Genomic DNA, 22,495 nt, shown 5'->3' with positions numbered 1-22,495 from the left:
AAGCATCAATTCTTCTAGCTGCATTTGCACACAGTTTTTGAAGAATTTGGCAGGGAGGTTGCTCTAACATCTGAGAGAACTAACCACAGATCTTCTGTGGATGTCACTTGTGCAAATCTGTCTTCATATACTCCCAGACAGACTTGACGTTGAGATCAGGGCTCTGGGAGGGCCTTATTATCACATCCAGGAGGACTCTGTTCTTCTTTACTTGGAAAATGTTTCTTTAAGAAATTGGGTTGCATGTTTGGGTTGTTGTCCTGCTGCAGCATCAATTTGGAACCAATCAGATGAATAAGAACCTGTCTGTACTTGTATATAGGTTTATGTAAAGGCCTGTGATCATCTTTCCATAATGTTTGGAACAACCTCCCTGCTGAGTTCCTGAAAAGCTGTGTGCAAGTGACAAGTGTACCTAGATGAATTGATGCTTTCTTGCTGTTATGAAGGCAAAGTGCGGTCACACTAAACATTGATTTGATTTAGATTTACTTTGCATTTTTGTTAAGTTTTGTTAATTTTTGCGTTTTGTTAACTAAAAACCTGACAAAAACAAATACTTCTATTTTATTTTAAAGCATTCTTGGTTTACAGCATTTTTACCATATCTGCCTAAGACTTCTGCACAGTACTGTATGTCAGAGATATTCCAAAACAGAAACTGAGTGTCACGCACCCAGGTGGCACACGTTTTTTGTTTACCCACCATGCAATGAAGCCTGGCTTACTTAGGAGGGGAGTAGTTAAGCGGCTACTTGGTGTTCACTGGAGCTCCCGATGGTGGAGTCTGTCTTGAGCTGCAAGAAGCCACCAGGTACCACCCCTAGGCAGTTCCCGATATGGAGATACGCAGACATAGAATTGGGCTACGTTCAGACTACTCCTCGGGCAGGACGGATACTCACACGGCCTCCCACACAGGACTAGATTCAGAAAATGATTTTAGCAGTCCGGATATATGCAGTACAAGTTCAGACACTGACCGCACAATGACCAGGGGAGCAAGTTCAGCCACTATCCACACATGGACCAGGGAAAGAGGTTCAGGTACTGGGCGCACAAGGACAAGGGAATGAGGTTCAGGTTCTGGCCACAAACGGACCAGGGGTCAAGGTTTAGGAACTGGCTAAAAACGGACGAGGTTCAGGTTCTAGCCACATAAGCACCAGGGAACCTAACAACTTACTAGCAGCATAGTTCACTCCCTAAAGACACAATATTACTTAGGCTCCTCCCTATTGGTGAGCGTGCCTTTTAAACTAAGTGCCTCCCCGCTGGGGGCAGTCTACTATGTGCGCAGGTTGCCACTTTAATAAGATTGGGGAACCATGCGCTCTAGGTGCGCCGTCGGGAAGGGCGAAGAGCACAAACACAGAAAACACGGCGGGAACCACACCATGCATGGAGGAGGAAGGGTAATCGTGCAGGGTATGGCGGCGTTACTATTACACAGTGCTTTGAGGTGGGGGAGGGCATCCAAAATTCTGCATGCAGAACACAGTTGGATATACGGTATATATTTTTTTAACTATTGGCTTTAGATGCAATTTGAGGCAGGTACATAGTGGGGTGCTACTGTAAGATTGCCCTACAATAGCTCCATACAACATAGAGCTGTAATATAGCTGCGTTCTAATGAATTTCAGAAAAGGTGCAAATGTTCTTTAAACAACTAATTACTGTAATCTACCAAAAAGGTGAAGGACAGGTAAAATAGCAAAACAAAAGAAGCGGTGCCATTATACCAACAGTAAACGCCATTTACTGATTTGTAAAAGGAACCTGGCAGTGTGTAAACACGTACTGTGGAGAAATCAATCACGAATGCACAAAAGCACCACCTTCTAATCGGACATTAATGCGGCTGCTTGGATACAAGAGCTTCCTAAGGTCTGTGTTATTAGCACTTGCTTCATTCTATGACAGGGCTATGGAGGGCAGAAGGATACATTGGATAGTAATCTCTGTGGAGTATCCATGCACACATGAGCTGATGCCAGAGGAAGACAAAGGAAAAGAACTTATTTACCAGACTCACAAAGAGCCGAACGAGTGGACCACCGCTGGTACAAAGCCTCCATATGTTGTCATGAATCAAACTGCACAATAACTTCCAGAATGTTGTCATACACAAGTTCTTGACATACAAGATTAATCTCCTCATGGAACATTATTTCTGTATTTTTTTCCGAAAAGCAAATTGAGTCTGAGTGATTTTACACAGTATCCTGGCTTCTGTTTAGCACTTGAGTTGATTAACATCAATTATGGTGAAGCGCTTTATAGAGGTACTTAAGGGCAAAATATTAGGCAACTGCAAAATTGTCAAATAAGCTACATTTATTGGAATCCAAAAATAGAGCAGGGAAGTGAGGGACCCAGCACTAGAGATATCACAAGGGAAACCATGGCTGCGCCGGCTCCAGAAGAGAGGCTCTTAGGCAGGCTTCACACATGCGGATGGGCGAGATGCGGAGGGATGCGGGCTTCCTCTATTCCTCGATTATCTATAATGAGGCAGATGGAGGCACTGTGGAAGTTGTGTGGTCTATGATCCGGTGATGTCCATCTTATTACGCAAGCATAAAAGTGCTGCCGGCCAGAGTTTTATGCACCTCTGAAAAGCAGGCCAGATGGAGTCCAGAGTAACTCTGCTGCCTCATTATAGTGAATGGATCCCTCGCTGGTTTCATAAGGAGATTTAGATGGAAACTCCCAAGTGCTCAGTGTCGAGCGTATGATCGATGTGATCACAAATGTTATGTAAAATGTTCCCAAATAAAAGCTTCAAATAAATCCACAAAAATGAAATCCCCGCTCAGGTCTGTCATCTGTTAATAGAACTATAGGGGGCTTCCATGTTACTGGTAGTACAAAGGCTCTGGAAAAGCGAAACGGTCCTCATACCCCAAAAGGAATACAGCAAATTCTGTGCTCCCAAATCCAAATGCCCCTCACCCTTTTGAGCCCCAGTAAGCCTAAACCACGTTTAGCGTCCACATGTTTGGCATTTCTGTAGCGAAGTCAGCCTGCCTCATTTACGGGTGCATAACGTACTGGTCATTACAATAGCAGCTTTGCAATAATCTCTCAGCAACACTTGAGGGGGATTCTGCTCTTCTAGCACTTAGGAGCTCTGTATTTGGGGTCTGCAAGCTATTCTAGGAAAAACTGCGCTCCAGAAGGAAAATAGCGCTCCGTACCAAGTCTTGCCACATAGCCAAGTACCCCACACATGGGGTATTTCCACGTTCAGCAGAATTTGTATGATATTTTTTGCCATTTTTACCCATTTACCCTTGGGAAAATGTGAAATCTCGGGCAAAAAAAAAAGTGCAGTAGAAATGAAATTATTTTTTCTTCACAACCCAATGGTATAAAAGTCTGTGACATACCCATGATATCAATACCATGCAACCCTAGATGAATACATTGATAAGTGTAGTTTGTAAAATGGGGTCACTTATGGGTGGTTCTGCTGTTCTGGCAACTCAGGGGCTCTCCTAGTGGGTCAAGGCACTCACAAACCAAAACAGTGAAATCTGAACTATACTATGGGGATCCTTCCCATCTGAGTTTTGCACTGTGACTCAAAAGTAGTTCCTGATCACATATATGGTATTGGCGCACTCAGGAGAAATTGCACAACAAACCAAGAGGTCCACTTTTTCTTATTAACCCTTATAAAAATTAAAAACTTGGGGCTAAAACAAAATTGTAGTGGTAAAAGTGTAATTATTTCTTTTCAGCCCAATCGTATAAATTTCTGTGAGGCACATGTGATATCAATATGATCACTGCACCCCTTGATGAATTCATTGAGAGGTGTAGTTTGTAAAATGACATCACATATGGGGGGGGGGTTCTGCTGTTCTGGCACTTCAGGGCCTCGGTCAATGTGACATGCCATCCTCAAACCACTCTAGCAAAATCTGAACTCCAATATGGCACTTCTTCCCTTCTGAGCTTTGCACTGTGCCTCAAAAGTAGTTTCAGACCACATATGAGGCATCAGTGAACTCAGGAGAAATTGCACAACAAATTGTATAATGCAATTTATCCTGTTACACTTGTGAAAAAAAAATTGGAACTAAAAAAAGGTGTGGAAAAAATTAGATTTTTTTATTTTCACAGATCAACTTTCTAAACTTTTGTGAAGCACCTGAAGATTCAAAGTGCTCATCACATATCTTAATACATTCCATGAAGGGTCTAGTTTCCAAAATGGAATCACTTGTTGGGGGCTTCCACTGTTTAGACACATCAGGGGCTCTCCAAACACGACATGGCATTCACTAATGATTCCAGCAAATTCTGTGTTCAAAAAAATCAAATGCAGCTCCTTCCTTTCTGAGCCCTGCCATGCGCCCAAATAATAGTTTTCCTCCAGATATGGGGTTTTGGCATACTCAGGAGAAATTGCAGAACAAACTGTGTGGTGTAATCTCTCCTGTTATCCTTGTGAAAATAAAACAAAATTGGGAGTCTAAAGTTAAATTTTTGTGGAAAAAAAAAAAAAAAAAAAAGTAAAATGTTAATATTTTTCCTTCTACATTTCATTAATTCCTGTGAAGCACCTGAAGGGTTCATACACTTCTTGAATGTAGTTTAGAGAACTTTCAGGGGTGCAGTTTTTAGAATGGTGTCACTTTTGGGCATTTTCTGTCATATTGGCCCCTCAAAGTCACTTCAAATGTGATTCTTAAATAAAAATGGTTTGGTAAATTTTGTTGGAAAAAGGAGACAATGCTGGTCAACTTTTAACCCTTCAAATTTCCTAAAAAAAAAAAAAGTTTCGAAAAGTGTGCGGATATAAATTAGACATGTGGGAAATGTTATCTATTAACTATTTTGTGTGATACAGCTCTCTGATTTAAGGGCGCAAAAAGTTTGAAAATTGCAAAAGTTTCAAAATTTTCACCAAATTTCTGATTTTTTCACAAATAAACGCAAGTCATAGTGTACAAATGTTTACCACTATTATGAAGTACAATATGTCACGAAAAACCAATCTCAGAATCAGTACTTTTTTCCTGACATACGTGTTCGTGTTTAGGTAAATACTGCCTTTACCAATCAAACTCCAATTTCAAGGTATCATTCATTAGGACTTTTCGCATATTCCTTTGTGTGTATATATATATATATATATATATATATATATATATATATATATATATATATTTTAGAAGTTTAACTATAATTGACAACTGAAATGGAGCATATCACCCTATACCCATTATTTATAGATTTCAAAGTGAAAAAATAGAGGGATTTCAAAACATAATTGTGGGAAAATGTACTTTATTTGAATTGCACATGGAGGTATTTATCAAAAATTACTTGGATAGTAAAAGATAATGAGAAAGTTTTATCAAAGACATCACAAAAGAAAAACAAACGATTACATGATGGCTCCCGTCATACAGCCTGCAGCATTTATAAAGAGATTGAGATTTAATTAATGGGAAAAGAATAATTTAACAATTCATGCCCAGGAGATGTGGTGGCTTTAATAAAGGCAACATACGGAGATAAGTTTATTGTATACCAGTGTTCCCCAACTCCGGTCCTCAAGAGCCACCAACAGGTCACGTTTTCAGGATTTCCTTAGTATTTCACAGGTGATGGAATTCCTGCCTATGTATCTGACGCAATTATCACCTGTGCAATACTAAGGAAATCCTGAAAACATGACCTGTTGGTGGCTCTTGAGGACCGGAGTTGGGGGAACACTGTTGTATACAATAGTAGGATGTGATTAATTTTTTTTCAATAAAAAAGGAACTGTCATCGGGTCAAAAAGTAGTCAACTTTCGCTCACTTTATTTTTGTTGCACCCTTGAATAATTTATTTTTTTTTTTTTTTAAATCAGGAGTATGGTTCCAGAAATCTGTTTTGCTATGCAATGCTGCAAGGAGAAGAGGAAAACGATGTACAATTGTAGAGACCTGTCATATACCTTGTATGCAGTAGGCAAATGGTAGTCACTCTTGACTTTTAGTGTACATCCAGTGGAAGTGAGAGAGCAGATGTCAATTACATTTGTAGGAGAGGAGAGTGAAGTCAGCGATGACTGACCTCAGGGATCATGTGACAACGTCACACAATCCTTGAGTAAGTCACTTCTGACACTGCTGGAATGGCGCTGGAATCAGACGTGAGTACAAGTGTTATCATTTTACTGGGGGGAAAGATAGAGCTTCAGAACAGGTTGTCTTAGTAGAGAAAAATACCCTCTGCAAGCTCCAATTATTCTACACTGCGCATTTCTTTACCATATCTCCCTTCATTGCCATTCCACTTTTCCATACACTTCTATAAGAAGCAGATGTAATCTGATCCCTCACTGAAGACAACAGTTATTCTAATTAAAGAAATCTTTATCCTTGTCAGAAAAGCAAATCTACACCTGCGATGGGTGGGCGGCTTGATATGGAGGACAGGTTTCACTTAATGCGTGAAGTAGAGGGGACTTCCTTCGCTTGTGTTCAGGCTGCAAATCCACATGTCAGAAGTGAAAAGCATGGAACTTTTCAGAGTACAGCGCAAAAAAAGAAAAAAAAAAAAATTAGATTCCTTGTCCTCTCTTGACAAGATGTTAGCAAAACGTGCAGCTTAATGAATCTAATTTCTTGACTTGGCAACCTAATTTACTAATTATGTAGCATCAGGAGTGGCACTGTCTGCTTCATATCATGGAGGGGAGATAAATCTAAGCCCCTGGGACAATACTGAGTTTTGCTTTACTGAGATAAACAATCAACTCTAAAGGCGGAATACATTATTTCCGGACAACAACATTCAGTTTTAATGGTTCATCTACCCACCAGATAAATATATAATCAATTTTGTGCTTTAATACATCGTCATAATGTCCACAGTGTACATAAGCAAACAAGCAGCTCCACTAACAGGTTTTGTACGCCATTGTGTTCTTAGTTGTAGCATGTGTTCCAGTGTATGTACCACTGATCTGGCAGAATACAAGCAGGTCACTTATTTCTTTATGATACATGTCACGGTGGTCAATGAACAATTTTTCATGCACGTGCTAAGGATTTCCATGGGTGTGAAGTCCTCTCTCTAATCGCCCCCCGGTGAGTATAATCTAACGTGTTTTTTTTTATTTTTTAGGTTTCATCGGGAGTTTATCTACAGCATTACAGAATGCTGTATATAAGCCCCTATGGGGTAAAAATGGGGTGACAGATTCCCTTTAAATAAATGCGTTAGAATCGGGCCACCATCTAGTTATTCATAAACAGCTGTCAACTTGTCCACTACTGTTAGAAGTGTGGAAGGAATACCAAACCATAAAAGTATAACTAAATCCAGAAAATGTCTTGCCTGAAATGTGACACATGTAGTCCAGAGACGGTAACCTGCTCATTGTGAAACTACAGAGACAGTGGCAGGTGTCACATGTAGGATCAATGGCGTTAGCGCACTACTCAATATTTGGTGAAGAAAAAGAGCTGCAGCTATCGCTGGAAACACAGTCACGGAAATAAAACGTATGGATGTAGACACTGATGACATCCAAGTCTGAAAAGACTGCCAATGGAATAAATAATTAATAAACCCTACTAAAACAATTAACAAATGAATAATGGATACGCGTTTTAATTTCAGGTTGGCATCCTCCAAAAGGATGTTTGTCCTATTAAAGAGGTAATCCTAGGGTAAGGGATAACCTCTGCTTGTGTGATCAGGGATACCTATTCGATCTCTGGGGGGCTGACAATTGGCACCCCAAGCAATCCTACCAATCTTGAAGGAAGGCAAGTTGCACATGCTGGAACTCTGCTCAAGTTAACATCTTGCAGACTGCTGGAGAGAAAGAGTAGGGCAATTTGCCCAATAGCAAGGAACATGCTAATATATTGAAATAAGCATTACTTATTCCTTGAATCCTCTGCCATTTAGATGGTCTCCTTGGTAGCAGAAGTGATGACGCCCTATACAATAACCTGACCTCTGCAGCCAATCACTGACCCTGTTGGTCACATATCGTACAAACAAACCTCACTGCAAAAGCCAGTGATTGATTTATTGGAAGCCTTCACGTCTAGTGCCCATGGGAAAAAGTTGAGTTGGGGGGTAGGGATTAAGTGAAAAAATACAAGAAAAGTCAGCTCACCACTAGTAGTCCATCTGAATGTCCAGCTTGCTTGGTAGTGTTCCGCAAGGACAAGGGTGAAGCAGCCACAGGAGGATCCAATAAACAAAAATGATGTCCAGCGGATAGTAGAAGTAAAATTTAACTTTTAATGCCAAAAAAAATGGTTAAAATTCCATCTAGATGATGTCCAGCACAATACACACACTGGCTCAATGCCGCTAATGATCAACGCGTTTCGACTTGTGAGTCTTCGTCATGATCGGAGTTAAATTTTACTTCTACTTCTTGCTGGACATCATTTTTGTTTATTGGTAGGGATTAAGGAGATAAGAAAAGCTTATATGTTCATTTTAGAACTACTATTGAGCAAATAAAAAAACAAAAAACCCTTTCAGATGCAACACTTCCAATTAAAGCCCATGTACACCTCTTCAGACTCTTATTTAGGTCATGTTCCCTGAAGTGTGAATGCTATGGAATTTCTACTGAGCTTTTCTGTGCAGAAAATCTGCTTTGATAAATATTTCAAGCAAAGTAGATGTGATCTCCATGAAAGCTATCCCAATGTGCAGAACCCGCCCGCCCAATGTAGAGCAGTGCATTATTTGCCAATAGCAGGGCAGGGGTCGGGACCTTTTTCCCGCCTGAAGCCATTTGGATATTTAGGCCATCACTCAGGGGCCGAACAAATTTATCAACTTGAAATTACCTGCGATATTTGGTCAAACATTTAATTAACTCACCCCTAATGTGATGGCTGGAGCTGCTTCTGAGGCGTGTGAGGTGTAACTAATCTAAGTTCTCAGATCCTAGTCTTAAACTTACCAGCCACTGTCTTCATCTGATATCAGCATCGCTCCAGTCATGACATGCCACCTTGTGACCTCAACTTCTGACTGACTGGAAGTCAGGCCTAACGGTCACAAACTTTCAGTGCAAGTCTATCAGAGCCTAGTTCTGATCTTGTTCGACTGACTGAAGCGATGCAGATTAAAGATGAAGACGTCAGCTGGTAAATATAATACTAGGGGTGGGGGGGGACTTGCTTGCTGTGCTCTTCATTGTGCTGTCCTGATGAAGTGTGTCACTTCGAAACATCTTGACAACCCGCATTTCCACATATCTCGTCTCCTGCTCATCACTGGGCCGCTAGCAGCGCAGATTTTATCCACTTTTTTCAGATTCACATAAAAAAAAGACATTTAGGATAAAAATCATATTAGATACAGACTCCTGGACTATTTGCAATGGATAACTAAATGGAGCTAAACATGGCAAATTTAAATTTAGAAGACTAAACTTCCCTACATACAGTTAGGTCCATATATATGGACAGAGACAACATTTTTCTAATTTTGGTTAGGGTATCCACATTAAAATTGGATGACTGGTTTAGGAGTTTCAGCTCCTTAACATGTGCCACCCTGTTTTTAAAGGGACCAAAAGTAATTGGACAGATTAAATAATTGTAAATAAAATGTTCATTTCCAGTACTTGGTTGAAAACCCTTTGTTGGCAATGACTGCCTGAAGTCTTGAACTCATAGACATCACCAGACGCTGTGTTTCCTCCTTTTTGATGCTCTGCCAGGCCTTCACTGCGGTGGTTTTCAGTTGCTGTTTGTGGGCCTGTCTGAAGTTTAGTCTTTAACAAGTGAAATGCATGCTCAATTGGGTTGAGATCAGGTGACTGACTTGGCCATTCAAGAATATTCCACTTCTTTGCTTTAATAAACAACTGGGTTGCTTTGGCTTTATGTTTTGGGTCATTGTCCATCTGTAGTATGAAACGACGACCAATCAGTTTGGCTGCATCTGGCTGGATCTGAGCACACAGTATGGCTCTGAATACCTCAGAATTCATTCGGCTGCTTCTGTCCTGTGTCACATCATCAATAAGCACTAGTGACCCAGTGCCACTGGCACCCAAGCCATCATACTGCCTCCGCCGTGTTTTACAGATGAAGTGGTATGCTTTGGCTCATGAGCTGTTCCACGCCTTCGCCATACTTTTCTCTTTCCATCATTCTGGTACAGGTTGATCTTGGTTTCATCTGTCCAAAGAATGTTCTTCCAGAACTGTGCTGGCTTTTTTAGATGTTTTTTAGCAAAGTCCAGTCTAGCCTTTTGATTCTTGATGCTTATGAGTGGCTTGCACCGTGCAGTGAACCCTCTGTATTTACTTTCATGCAGTCTTCTCTTTATGGTAGATTTGGATATTGATACGCCTACCTCCTGGAGAGTGTTGTTCACTTGGTTGGCTGTTGTGAAGTGGTTTCTCTTCACCATGGAGATTATTCTGCGATCATCCACCACTGTTGTCTTCCGTGGGCGCCCAGGTCTTTTTGCATTGATGAGTTCACCAGTGCTTTCTTTCTTTCTCAGGATGTACCAAACTGTAGATTTTGCCACTCCTAATATTGTAGCAATTTCTCGGATGGGTTTTTTCTGTTTTTGCAGCTTAAGGATGGCTTGTTTCACCTGCAAGGAGAGCTCCTTTGACCGAATGTTTCCTCCACAGCAAAACCATCCAAATGCAAGTACCACACCTCAAATCAACTCCAGGCCTTTTATCTGCTTAATTGAGAATGACATAACGAAGGGATTGCCCACACCTGTCCATGAAATAGCCTTGGAGTCAATTGTCCAATTACTTTTGGTCCCTTTAAAAACAGGGTGGCACATGTTAAGGAGCTGAAACTCCTAAACCGTTCATCCAATTTTAATGTGGATATCCTCAAATGAAAGCTGAAAGTCTGAACTTCAACTGCATCTGAATTGTTTTGTTTAAAATTCATTGTGGTAATGTCTAGAACCAAAATTAGAAAATATACAAATACATATGGACCTAACTGTAATACACTGTAATACACTGTGTGGTCACTTCCTCAGGAGAAAAGTGCGTTGGGGCGGAGGGTGCACCATCACTATACCCTGTCTTCCAATGTAAATCCCTTTATTAACATTTAATATATATTATATTTGCATGCTATGTGGACATGTGGTAGGACTTTAATAGGGGAAAATACATGTGATATGGTCTCCTCTGACTAGCATATGGCATTTTCAGCCTCTGGTACTAGATTTGTGTAATTCATATGGTTATTTTAATTACGTATTTAGTAAAATCAATTTTTTTACACCACTTATACTCTCTTTTGGTGTTTTCATGAATATTAAGAGTTATGTACACTTCATAGTTTTGGGTACTTATTGTTGCTCTAGTGTATTATGCCGTAATATTATTCAGGTGGGTTTACATAACCCCTGACTTGCAACAAACTATTTACCAATTAGTGGTCATTTCAGAGCCTGTTTACACAGGCATACCACACTTGCACATAGGCTGCCATTGTTCTCAGCAGAGAGTCCTGTTTACACAGGACTTTACATTGCCAAGAACGATTATCTTTTGTGCAACACAACAGATCATTTCATCCAATGAATGAGAGCTTTGATCATTCATTAGGTGATTGGCAGCCTGTTAAACTGAAAAATTATAATGAAAAAAAGTCCCTAGGAACGCTTGTTCATGATAACTAGCAGTGTAAATGGACCTATAGTCTATTTGTCAGGACCTAATTAAAGGGAAAATAGTCGAACAGACAGAGAAAAAAAAAGGTGGCACTCACCACCCAATTCAATGGGTACACAGGACCCGTTGAAACGCAGTCAGTGCGAAATGGCTGTTGCCCACAGAAGATTTCCGCTCCTCTCCTGCTGTACACATTTTATGGATTAAATAAAGGACTGTTTTAATTGGATGGTGAGTGCCACCTTTTTTCTCTTTTTTTTGGACTATATTGGATTTATCTTTTTGGTGTGCACCTGTATCCCTATAGTTGTCTGGTGTTCAGCAGAGACACAGGTAGAGTCTCAATCACAGCTGTGATAATCATAGAAATAAGTGCTGGCCATACACTCCTCATCACAAACAGACTATAATTAAAGGGAAATATATGTCAGCAGATTTTTGCCATGTAATCTGAAGACAGCATGATGTAGGGGTTAAATCACTGAACTCCAGGATGTGTCAGTGTGATGATGAGTCATCAAAGACAAGCCTGAGAATGAGCGAAGCCAGGAGGATCTCACAACTCTACCTAATACATAGGGTATACAGGACCCCGGTCTGGATGAAGAGGGCAGGCCTGAGGGGAGATTCTTGCTGCCCGCGTTGCTCTGAGGATGGGGCAGATCTCCTACATATGATGTGGTCCTGCCCTGCCCTACAGAACTTTTGGGTACAAACACTTAATTTGACTCAGGAGGTAATGGGAGTGGTTCTTATAAGGAACCCGCTGACGTGTGTATTGGGATGCATGGAGGATATTGCAGTTGATGAGTGGGGGAAGCTGACCATAGCCAGAATCCTATATGCTGCCAGAAAGCTCATTGCGGCCCACTGGTTAGATGACAAACCTCCAGTTAGACAGGAACTGATTAATAAGGTTAAGTTTATTATTTTGATGGAACAGAACATATATGCGAAAAGAGGTCAACACATGCAGTTTGAGAATGTGTGGGGTGGCTGGATGGAGCGCCCAGGCCTGGCTTCGGAGGCTCTTATGAGAGAAAGAATGCGTCTACCTACGCGCCCTTGACCCTCTGTGTTGGTACTTTAAACAGGGATCTTAAGTGGCTGTCTCGAAAAAAGATTCAAAATGTGACATGGTGTGTGATAAGTGCAATGATTTAAAGGGATGGGGTTAGGGTGGATGGGGGGAGGGTAGGGGATTTAGGATGTAAGTACAGTTATATCGCCTGTCAGGTTGAACATGGTTTATATCATATGCTAAAGTTAAATGTATTGTCAAAGTTTCATGCTGACAACTTTTAAATAAAAATCATCTGATTTAAAAAAAAAAAAAGATAAGCCTGAGATGGGATAGTCAAGGAGTCCAAGGTCAGAAGCCAGGCGGGTATGTCATAAATAGAAACCAAAGATAAAAGGTGCAGCCAGGAAATAGCGATTTAGAGCAGAAGGGGTTAAACAGACGGATGATCAGAACGAGGTCCAAGGTCAGGCAACAAAATATCAAAACACAGAACACTAGGCACAGAGACACAAACTACACAGTAGATGAATGTATGTCTGACAGAGGTCTGGGAGTAACAGTTCAGTTAAGCAGCCTGGCAATCACCTGGGATAATGAACACCTGGAGACAGAAAGCGCCTCCAAGTCTCAGGTTGTATGGCTGAGCTGTCAAACACACCGACCGCTCAGAATGCCCCTGCACCAGACTGGATGACTGAGTTGTCAGTAACTGCATCCCAGACACACTGAGGAGTGGAATCGTGACCGTCATGTCCTGCTGTGTGGTATTGTTTACAAAGACTGAAGGATTAATCACCTGGTGATTAACATTGCTGTGACCATCAGTCACGTGGGCAATACTCCGACTCTGCCCCCTCCTGTGATTAGCACCTCACTGTCTACAGACATAGTACATGTATATACAGATCCTGGTGTGGGCAGGAGCAGCTTTCTCAGCTCTGCTTCATGCTAAATCTTAGGCTATGTGCACACAAAGTTTTAGGTGCTGTGGATTTTTCCGCGTGGATTTGGAAAAATCCGCAGGTAAATTCTCAGATCAAGTGACCTGCGGTTTAGTCCTGCGGTTTCACACCTCTACAATGGAGAAGGTGTGAAACCGCTGCGGATTCTGCACAAAGAATTGACATTCTGAGTATTTGAACCCGCGGAAAAATCCACAGCATGTAAACAGCGCTTTTCATTTTACCATTGAAAACAATGGTACTGTACAATGCAGCTAAATCTGCTGCGGACCCGCAGGGCCAGAAACGCTGCAGATCCGCAGCAGAATCCGCAATGTGTGCACATGGCCTTAGAGCTCCGATTGTGTCAGAAAAGCTGCACCAAGTAAGCGATACATCGTTCTAGTCATGATCTGTTTGCCTACATCAGTGTTTCCTAAACTCCAGTCCTCACAGCCCCCAACAGATCATATTTTTATTAGGATTTCCTTAGTATTGCATCAGTGATAGAACTTGTGGAAATTTCTGATGCCTTGATAATCCCATCTCCTTTGTAATACTGAAAACATGATCTGTTGGGGGCTGTGAGGATCGGAGTTCAGAAAAGCTGTCCCACATCATGCCGATCTCAGATGGGGTAGCAAAAACCTACTGACAGATTCCCTTTCAGAGTTCAGGATGGAAGATCCTATGGTCGTTATTAGGTCCTCATCTGTCATGGAAACCCATTAACTCCTTATAATTGTGAGGTAGTGATGCAAATAGGCTGACAAATTGAGCCAGCTTCCTCCAATAGCTCTGCTCAAATGCTCCTGTGCTGCAAATAAACAGCACTGTACACACCATTTACTACGCTGCAGCAGCATGAATGCGTTGGTGACGACATTAGCTAAAAATGCAAGAAACCTACGAGAAAGTCAAAAGAGACAAATTGCCGTGATAAAGGAGCAACTGCTTATTGGAATAACACTTAAGCTCACTCAATTAAAAAACAAACAAAAAAAAAACAACAACAAGCAATGCTATGGAACAGCGCTGTAGGGCATTCAAATCTAGTAACATTTCAAAAGGGAATCTTTCATCAGGTTTTTGCCACTTAATCTGAGTGCAGAAAAATCATCTTATTGGGCTCCTTACTGTAGTTTTTATTAAATCACTTTTAGCAGCAGGTTACCAATACAGAACTAGTAAACCTGCTGTCATGTAGTCCACCATATTCTTTCTTAAACTCTATATAACTCCGCCCCAACACTGACCAGCAGCTTTCTGCCTATGCACAGTGTATACGGAAAGCAGCCGATCAGGGGTGTGGATGGGGTTATACCGAGCTCAGGATTTAGAGAACTGGGAGACCAGCAGCAGATATAACAGCAATTTTATCAAAATGAGAGCAAGCAGCCCAGTAAGTGACACATCACTGGAATAAGAGTCTCTAGCCTTATATAAAACAATTTTCAAATGGAGCAGCAAAAACCTGGAGGCAAACCCCACAGATTACATCTTCCCACCACTAGGGAGCATATTTGCTCAAATGATCTTAACCCCCAAAGTTTTTTTTGCAATTTTCCTGATTTTCACTGCCCTTGAAAGGTTTAAAAGTAGACATCGCTTTCCTGGCTTTATAGATCTACAAGAACGTCTGGCACTGGGTTCTGCGAAGTGTAGCAGATGCTTTATCTTTCTCCGTAATCCTCCTAAAGAGTCTAAATTGAGTTAGTAGGAGGACGGTATGACATTCACGGTGACATTGTTCACAACAGAACGTTTGGTTGCCTGATGCTTCACCATCAGCTTGTTGTCACAGCCGAACAAGAAAACGCCAATCTAATCAGCAATTTACCATAAAGTACACTTCTGCCGCCAATGCATATTGTAATAAATAATACACATCAGTTATAAATATAATTCTACAGAATGAGAATTAAAAAACACAGCTTTAACCCCCTGACACAGCATAAGTAATCAAATATCTAGGGGTAGACAGACTTGCTGGGAGTTACAGTATATTGTACCCTATTCCGAGTCTGACGATAAGTCCCAAAAGACATTTAAATACATAATTTTAGTAAGTGCGCAGATTGATTTCGCCATAACATAATGAGCGTGAATTCCAGCCTACTCCGAGCTGGCAGACGGGTTTGGCGGCACAAAATACAAGCTGGCGTGACATATGCTACATTTATTGCAATGAAATGCAACATGACAGGACTAAAAATACCATGAGCACAAATCAAGCTCAATAGTGACAGGGCAGATCTGGATCCGATGGAGAAAACAAAATCTCATCTACTATTTCTTAAAAAAAAAAAAATCCACTTTGCTGGTGCAAATAAGCCCGACTGGTACCAGATGGCATCGAAGGCAAACTAGTCTCATTGTGCTTCAGCCCAAGGTAAACTACAAAATTAATCACACGCTCATGTTCATGGTGTTCGGCAATGCTGAAGGCTTTGCGGCTCTTTCCGACAGCATCCTCTGGGTCTTCAGACCATCAGGTCAGCTCTGCCCCGGTATCAGTAAATGCTCCGACTCCATGTCAGCCAATCAGTAAACTGACTCCATTGGACCACCCTGGAGGTGAAGGATATAACCTGACTGCATTTACCAGCCACTGGACCCCAAAAGAAAGTGGGCTAGGCTTGTAAGTGGCCACATCTCCATGGAGGAATAGAAAGAATATGGAGGACAGGATCTGTCATGTATGAAGGACAGTTTAAACCAAGCAGACACAAGGATTTTGTTTTTATTTAAAGCAATGTGGTGCATTTTTCTGATTGTTATTGGAACCCCCTAGAAGAAATACTCCTCTTCATCCATCAAAGTTTTTATCCTCTTAATATATTGCAGCTATCAGATTATATAGCACTGTGTACTTATTAGTTGCTCATTTTACCTTTCTACCCAGTTAGACAAATAGAAAACAAAAAGATGAAATCACATGATTAAAGACTCAGGGAAGGAAAAAGTTGATCCACAGTTCATGGAGATGTGGTTAAAATCATGAAAAATTAAAAAATCAGCAGAAAGAACTCAGTTGCATTTGAAATGTGTGATATTCTCATTTTTTGAGTCCCCCTACTACTCCCCCATCATAGAGGATGTTTGTTTCCTGTATTTTCCTACTTATTTCTTATTCTTCTGGAATAAAGACTTCATGATTTTAACAACGTCTCCATGAACTGTGGATCAGAAGCTGGATCAACTCTTTTTCCTTCCCTGTGTCTAACACCGTACGATGGCTAGGATAGCTGGCTTCTGTGCAGACTGAGCTACATTAAGGGGTGAGCTGTTTTTTCCTTTTTTCTATTCTCTTCCATGATTACACTAGCTGAATCCTTCTAAGCTCTTCGTACAATCAAGAGGTTTATTTTCCCTGCATAAGTCATCATTAGAACTACAATTGCCAAGTCTCTGGCAGCCCAGCTCCACACCCTCTTCAACTCCTGACCCAGCTGCTCCTTCCTCCCTCCTGCCAGGGACTTTTGCAGTGATGACTGATACAGGGAAAACTGACCTCCTGTTTCTAGATAGAGCTTAGAAGGATTCAGCTAGTCAGCTTTTCATTAAGTGATGCCATAGACCTAATGGAAAAGAAAAGAATTTGCAGGGAAGAAAGGCAAAATGAGCAATTGTAGGTACACAGAGCTATATAATATGGTGAGTGCAATATATTAAGAGGATAAAAACTTTGATAGAAGGAGGAGCGATTTTTAAAAAATTGGTTGGAAAAATGCTCCACTTTGATTTAAAAAGGTAAAAAAAAAAACCAAAAAAACGAAAAAAAAAAACAAAAAAAACACAAAACCCCCCAGAAGGAGGAAATCCTTCAGTCCCTAATGCAAACTACAAACATGTGGTCCTGTAAGGGTGGTTTCACATTAGCGCTTTTTAAGCGCACGCACGGCCGGGGGTAGCTCCGCCCCCGAGCCGGCTCTCTGCCCGGCGTGCCCGCCCCTTGCTTGTAGCGCCGCCTCCTAGCGCACAGCGGCGCCTGCGATCGGCGCACCCTATCTTTAGCATAGGGTGCGCAGGCCGTGCGCTAGTTGCGCTTTGACCTGCGCTGCGCACTTTTGACGGTGCGCCGTGCGCGCCAAAATCAAACTTTTCGGATTTTGGCGCGCACGGCGCACCGTCAAAAGTGCGCAGCGCAGGTCAAAGCGCAACTAGCGCACGGCCTGCGCACGATCTGCGCACCCTATGCTAAAGATAGGGTGCGCCGATCGCAGGCGCCGCTGTGCGCTAGGAGGCGGCGCTACAAGCAAGGGGCGGGCACGCCGGGCAGAGAGCCGGCTCGGGGGCGGAGCTACCCCCGGCCGTGCGTGCGCTTAAAAAGCGCTAATGTGAAACCACCCTAACCCGTACAGGAAAAAGTTGTGACTGTGCACTTCACATGTCAGGATTAGGCAGTCCACAGACACATAGGTTTAATGCAGACTTTTCACGTTTCACATAGCGACACTCCAGCGATCCCAACAACGATACGACCTGGTAAGGATCCCTGGTGCGTCGCTACATGGTCGCTAGTAAGCTGCCAAACAGGTAGATCAATTCAATGACGCAGCAACGATACGGCGATCCGTAAAACAACCTCGCCGGTCGTTGGGACCTTGTCACACAGCAGCTATTCTGACGACTCACGCCTGCGTCCCTGAGTTCTGCGTCGCCAATGAGGTCACTTGTAAGCGTCAAACACATCGATGCAAGCTGGCCAGCGGGAAGCCAACGGTCAAAAAATGGCCTAGAACATTTGAGCACAATCAGCGATATCCAGCGGGGGGGCCGGTCACCGCTATGTGTCACACGTAGCGAGATCGCTGGCGAGGTCGCTGTTGCGTCACAAAATCTGTAACGTTTCAGCGATCTCGCTAACAATCTCGTTATGTGAGACGGGGGCTTTAGACTGGACAACCCCTTTAATGAATGTTTTAAAAAGCCATTAACAGTCAATAGAAAACAGCATAAATTTGAGGCATAGCTGAACGTTGGCGCCGTTTTTTTCCCCCCACATTACTATGGGTAAACTCACCCTTCAGAAAACTACACTTCCAAAACAGCCCACTGAAAATTAGGAGACATGCCACATAAACATAATGTTAAGTCACAGACAGGACACAACTCTCAAACCACAACACGTAGGACTCATGCATGCCGCATGTGCATCACTCCAGCACTAGACACTGGCCTCACACACTCACACAAACGAGCCTCCTATAGGACACGTGTTACACACCCCACTTATGACCGGCACTAACGCCACACACGCGCCATTTACATGTCACATAACACACCAGGCAATCATACTCACAAGTTCTGACCAAGTACTCCATCCAATAGCAAAACTTAATCACTGATCCTACTAGGTCCCACCCACATTTACCATAAGGCCACACCCACTTATTACCGTTAAGCCACACCTTTTTAGTTCTGCCATCGGCTCAATTATAGCTGCGCTGTTGCTGTGCACTCTCTCAATGGCTGCACTAGGAAGAGGGAGGATATGCCATGTTAATGAGGAGGGGCCTGGGAGACTAGATCGGCTACTGCATCTGTGACTAGCCAAATATGGGCCTAAACACCAAACTGGTTAGCATGTTAAACCAAACTATTAGTTTAACATAGGGATACAGACCAGCAGCAGCATCTTATCAGCTGTGCGCTGTTACTGGTTACTGCATGGGACCCAACACTGGCTCAGGGGGCCGCCAGGGAATCATGGCCCATCAGAGAGCAATTCTGTACACCATCAGGCCATCTCTTTGTTACAGTTGTTAATGCCTGGAAGAAGCATTACAGACATAACATTCAGACTGAAAAAGGATTCAGCTTTTTTTTATACTCTCCAATGTATGGACCGGTCACTGCATGCTTGTTCCGTTAGATTCACATTTTAGTAAATTACACTGATCTACAAATCGGATCATTTAATTCTTTTTCTAGGCACAAGAATGCATAAAATTATTTCCACCCAAATGAAAAATAAAATTTCTATATCCATAAATGTGTCTCAATCAACACCAATGTGACTCTCTTGATATGTTTGTTTTAGTAAATACTTGTATTCACAAAGAAAACAAAAAAAAAAAGTTTTCGAAATCATGTCTACATTGCTTTGCTGACGTGCATAGTTCCAAAGTTATTCCCCTTCAAAACTTCTGAGCTGACAACTGGATGTTACCATTCCAATAGTCCAAACAGGGTGATGATGCACGGTCAGACATCTTGCCTGGCCAACGTAAAATACTAAGGGTAGGTTTCCACGGTCAGTAAGTGATGTGGGTTTGACGCTGCGTACATCCGCAGTAGCCAGATGTTACAGCATAGTGGATGAGATTTTATGAAATCCCATCTCCACTATGCGTGCAGGGACGCCTCCAGCTTTTCTGCGGAGACGCATATGTGGCGCGTCTTTCCATACCGCAGCATGTCTATTTATGTTGCGGAGATGCTCCGTCTCCGCAGCATAAATTACCCAGACTATGATTAGATGCGGCAAAACTGCACTATCTTTATAGTCACATGCATAGTAAGTGCGGGAATGCAGCTTACTACACATAAGAACTAATTTAACCCCTTCCCGACCTGTGACACAGCGTATGCGTCATGAAAGACAGTACCAATCCGACCCATGACGCATACCGTGTCATGACTTCAAAGCCCCCCTGCGGGTCGGGTGACCAGGGTCACTGAAAGGTCAACTGACCAGCGGTCAACTGACCGGTAGGGATTTGTCCTTGCTTTAAACAAGTAAAATATTATTGTGTAATATTAGTAAATAATAACAAATAAGAAGATAAAGTCCATACATCTACAGAATATGCAGAAGGTTTTGGGTGGGGAAGCAGCATCCTCTTACTCGGGAGCGCTATGTAGCTCTGTAAATAGCTCTTATGATCTCATTTCCAAGGTATTAGTGACATGCGGAGTTACATGGACTTTTCTATTTGCGATTTGTTTCTCTAACCTTTCCAGGGCACGCAAGGTTGAGCAGTGGAGGGGTCTGCTAGGAATACTGTGGGAACAGGAACGAGTTGGCGTCGGATGCCAAGGAGCATGGTTCTTTGTCCTAGTATGACGGATGTGGACTAGCTTACCACCATGTTGTAGGCGTCTGGAACCTCGATTTCAAACTGGAACTTCCCACCTTGGTAGTAGCTTTCATCTGCAAAATAGAGCAAACAGATTAATGGATGTGCTGCTCTCCACAGCTTACTACAAATTGAGTAAAAAAAAAAAAAAAAAAAAAGGCATTCACCCATATAACTTTCTAACATGAGCATTTCTCTAATGTGTGTGCACAAGAAGCATATCACGTCATACCACATCATGTACGACGGATCCAGCTTTCTGTTCCACTCATCACTAAATAACTATTGAGCGGCGTCCAACTCCCAAGCCGCATCAATCTTTGTCACTTCAATTAATTATTGTATCCAAGGGGAAAAATACTAGATTCAGATATATATTTGTATTTCTCCATTACCCAGCTTAGCACCATTCTGTAACCAAATACCACCGAAAGCAGAAAATAAGCAGCGCTTTATAGTTGATGAGCTGGAGCAGAAGGAGCAGTATGTAACATAACAGATGCCTTTGAGGAATACCCATGCTGTCCGAGAAAATTTGCAGCAGGTTTCTTTTTTTTCCCTTTTTAAGTGTGGAAAACCGCTGCGTTTTACAATACGAAGAAAATGAATGTGATTCCTCAAATCTGGTGCACATGCTGCTTTTATTCCTTGCCCATTTTAACCATCAATATGGTTTGTTTTTTTTTCAAATCTGCAGCGTCCGTTCTTTCAGCATTTCTACTGTGCTTTTCACCCAAATGAATGCATAAAAAGACAAGAAAAAAACGCAACTAAAAATTATTCAAAAACGCCCTGCATTTTTCCTGCCAATAGACACATTTTTAGTGCAGAAAATACTGCTGCAAATATTCCAACATGTGCACATATCTCATGATCTGTTGAATGCGGTTGTCCATTATGCTATTAATTTCCATCAGTAAAGAGGCCGTCTGGTAGTAAGGTGGTGGGGAGAAACACAGATCCATCACAGTCTTCACCAGAATCCAGCACAGTTCTGCTCCTCTTCTCAGTGACATCACCGTTCTGCAGACTATCCAGTTCGATCTATGCGTGAGGCATTAGTGTCTTTTACAATGTAAAATCGTGGAGTCTTGTTCTGACACTCCATTAACCTACATTGTAAAAGTCACTACTGGATCATGCAAAGTGGAGTATCTGCAGAGTGGTGACATCACTGCGAAGAGGAGAAGATCATCACTGGATCTCTGAGCAGACGGCAGTAGGAGAGTATATTCATACACACTACATAGACATTTACACAGAATTATTAAAAAAAAAAAATCTTCATGGGAGTGATTCTTGGGGTTCTGTCAGAAAATTGGGTTCTCCGACTACAAAATATTGATGACCAATCCTTAATAGCAGCTGATTAATTGGGGTGTCAGGTGTTAGACCGCCACCAGATATTATTTAACTATTCTCACGACAGATCACCAATAACATGTGATCGGACAACTCAACCAATGCTATGACTTCTTTGTTCTAGGGGTTCCTGCAGTCGGAGCCCCATTAATTAGAAAGCAGTGCCATATTTTAACACTATACCATCTAGATCAGTATTCCCCAACTCCAATCTTCAAGAGCCACCAACAGATCGTGTTTTCAGGATTTCCTTAATCAGGTGATGGAATTATCAACTGGGCAATACTAAAGAAATCCTTAACACATGATCGGTTGGGGGTTCTTGAAGATTGGAGTTGGGGAACACTGGTCTGGACCAACACTTACAATGTGATGAAAACCTCTTTAGCTCGAATACAACTGGACAATTTTTTTGTGAAAAAA

At 42.0% G+C, this 22,495-nt stretch overlaps 1 protein-coding gene across 2 annotated transcripts in view; it reads right to left on the bottom strand.

The window, feature by feature from the left end:
• UBE2F (ubiquitin conjugating enzyme E2 F (putative)) overlaps positions 1–22,495 on the bottom strand; it is a 291,784-nt gene that overhangs the window by 123,646 nt on the left and 145,643 nt on the right. For both annotated transcript variants that reach the window (XM_073553244.1, XM_073553243.1), the window contains exon 5: positions 20,717–20,784. In XM_073553244.1, the coding sequence (XP_073409345.1) occupies positions 20,717–20,784 (68 nt within the window). The remainder of the gene's footprint in view (positions 1–20,716; positions 20,785–22,495) is intronic.

The sequence above is a fragment of the Dendrobates tinctorius genome, unplaced genomic scaffold (genome assembly GCF_039654945.1).
Source record: "Dendrobates tinctorius isolate UK_male_01 unplaced genomic scaffold, ASM3965494v1 ptg000199l, whole genome shotgun sequence".
Taxonomy (NCBI): Eukaryota; Metazoa; Chordata; class Amphibia; order Anura; family Dendrobatidae; genus Dendrobates; species Dendrobates tinctorius.
This window is presented reverse-complemented; position numbering and strand designations above follow the sequence as displayed.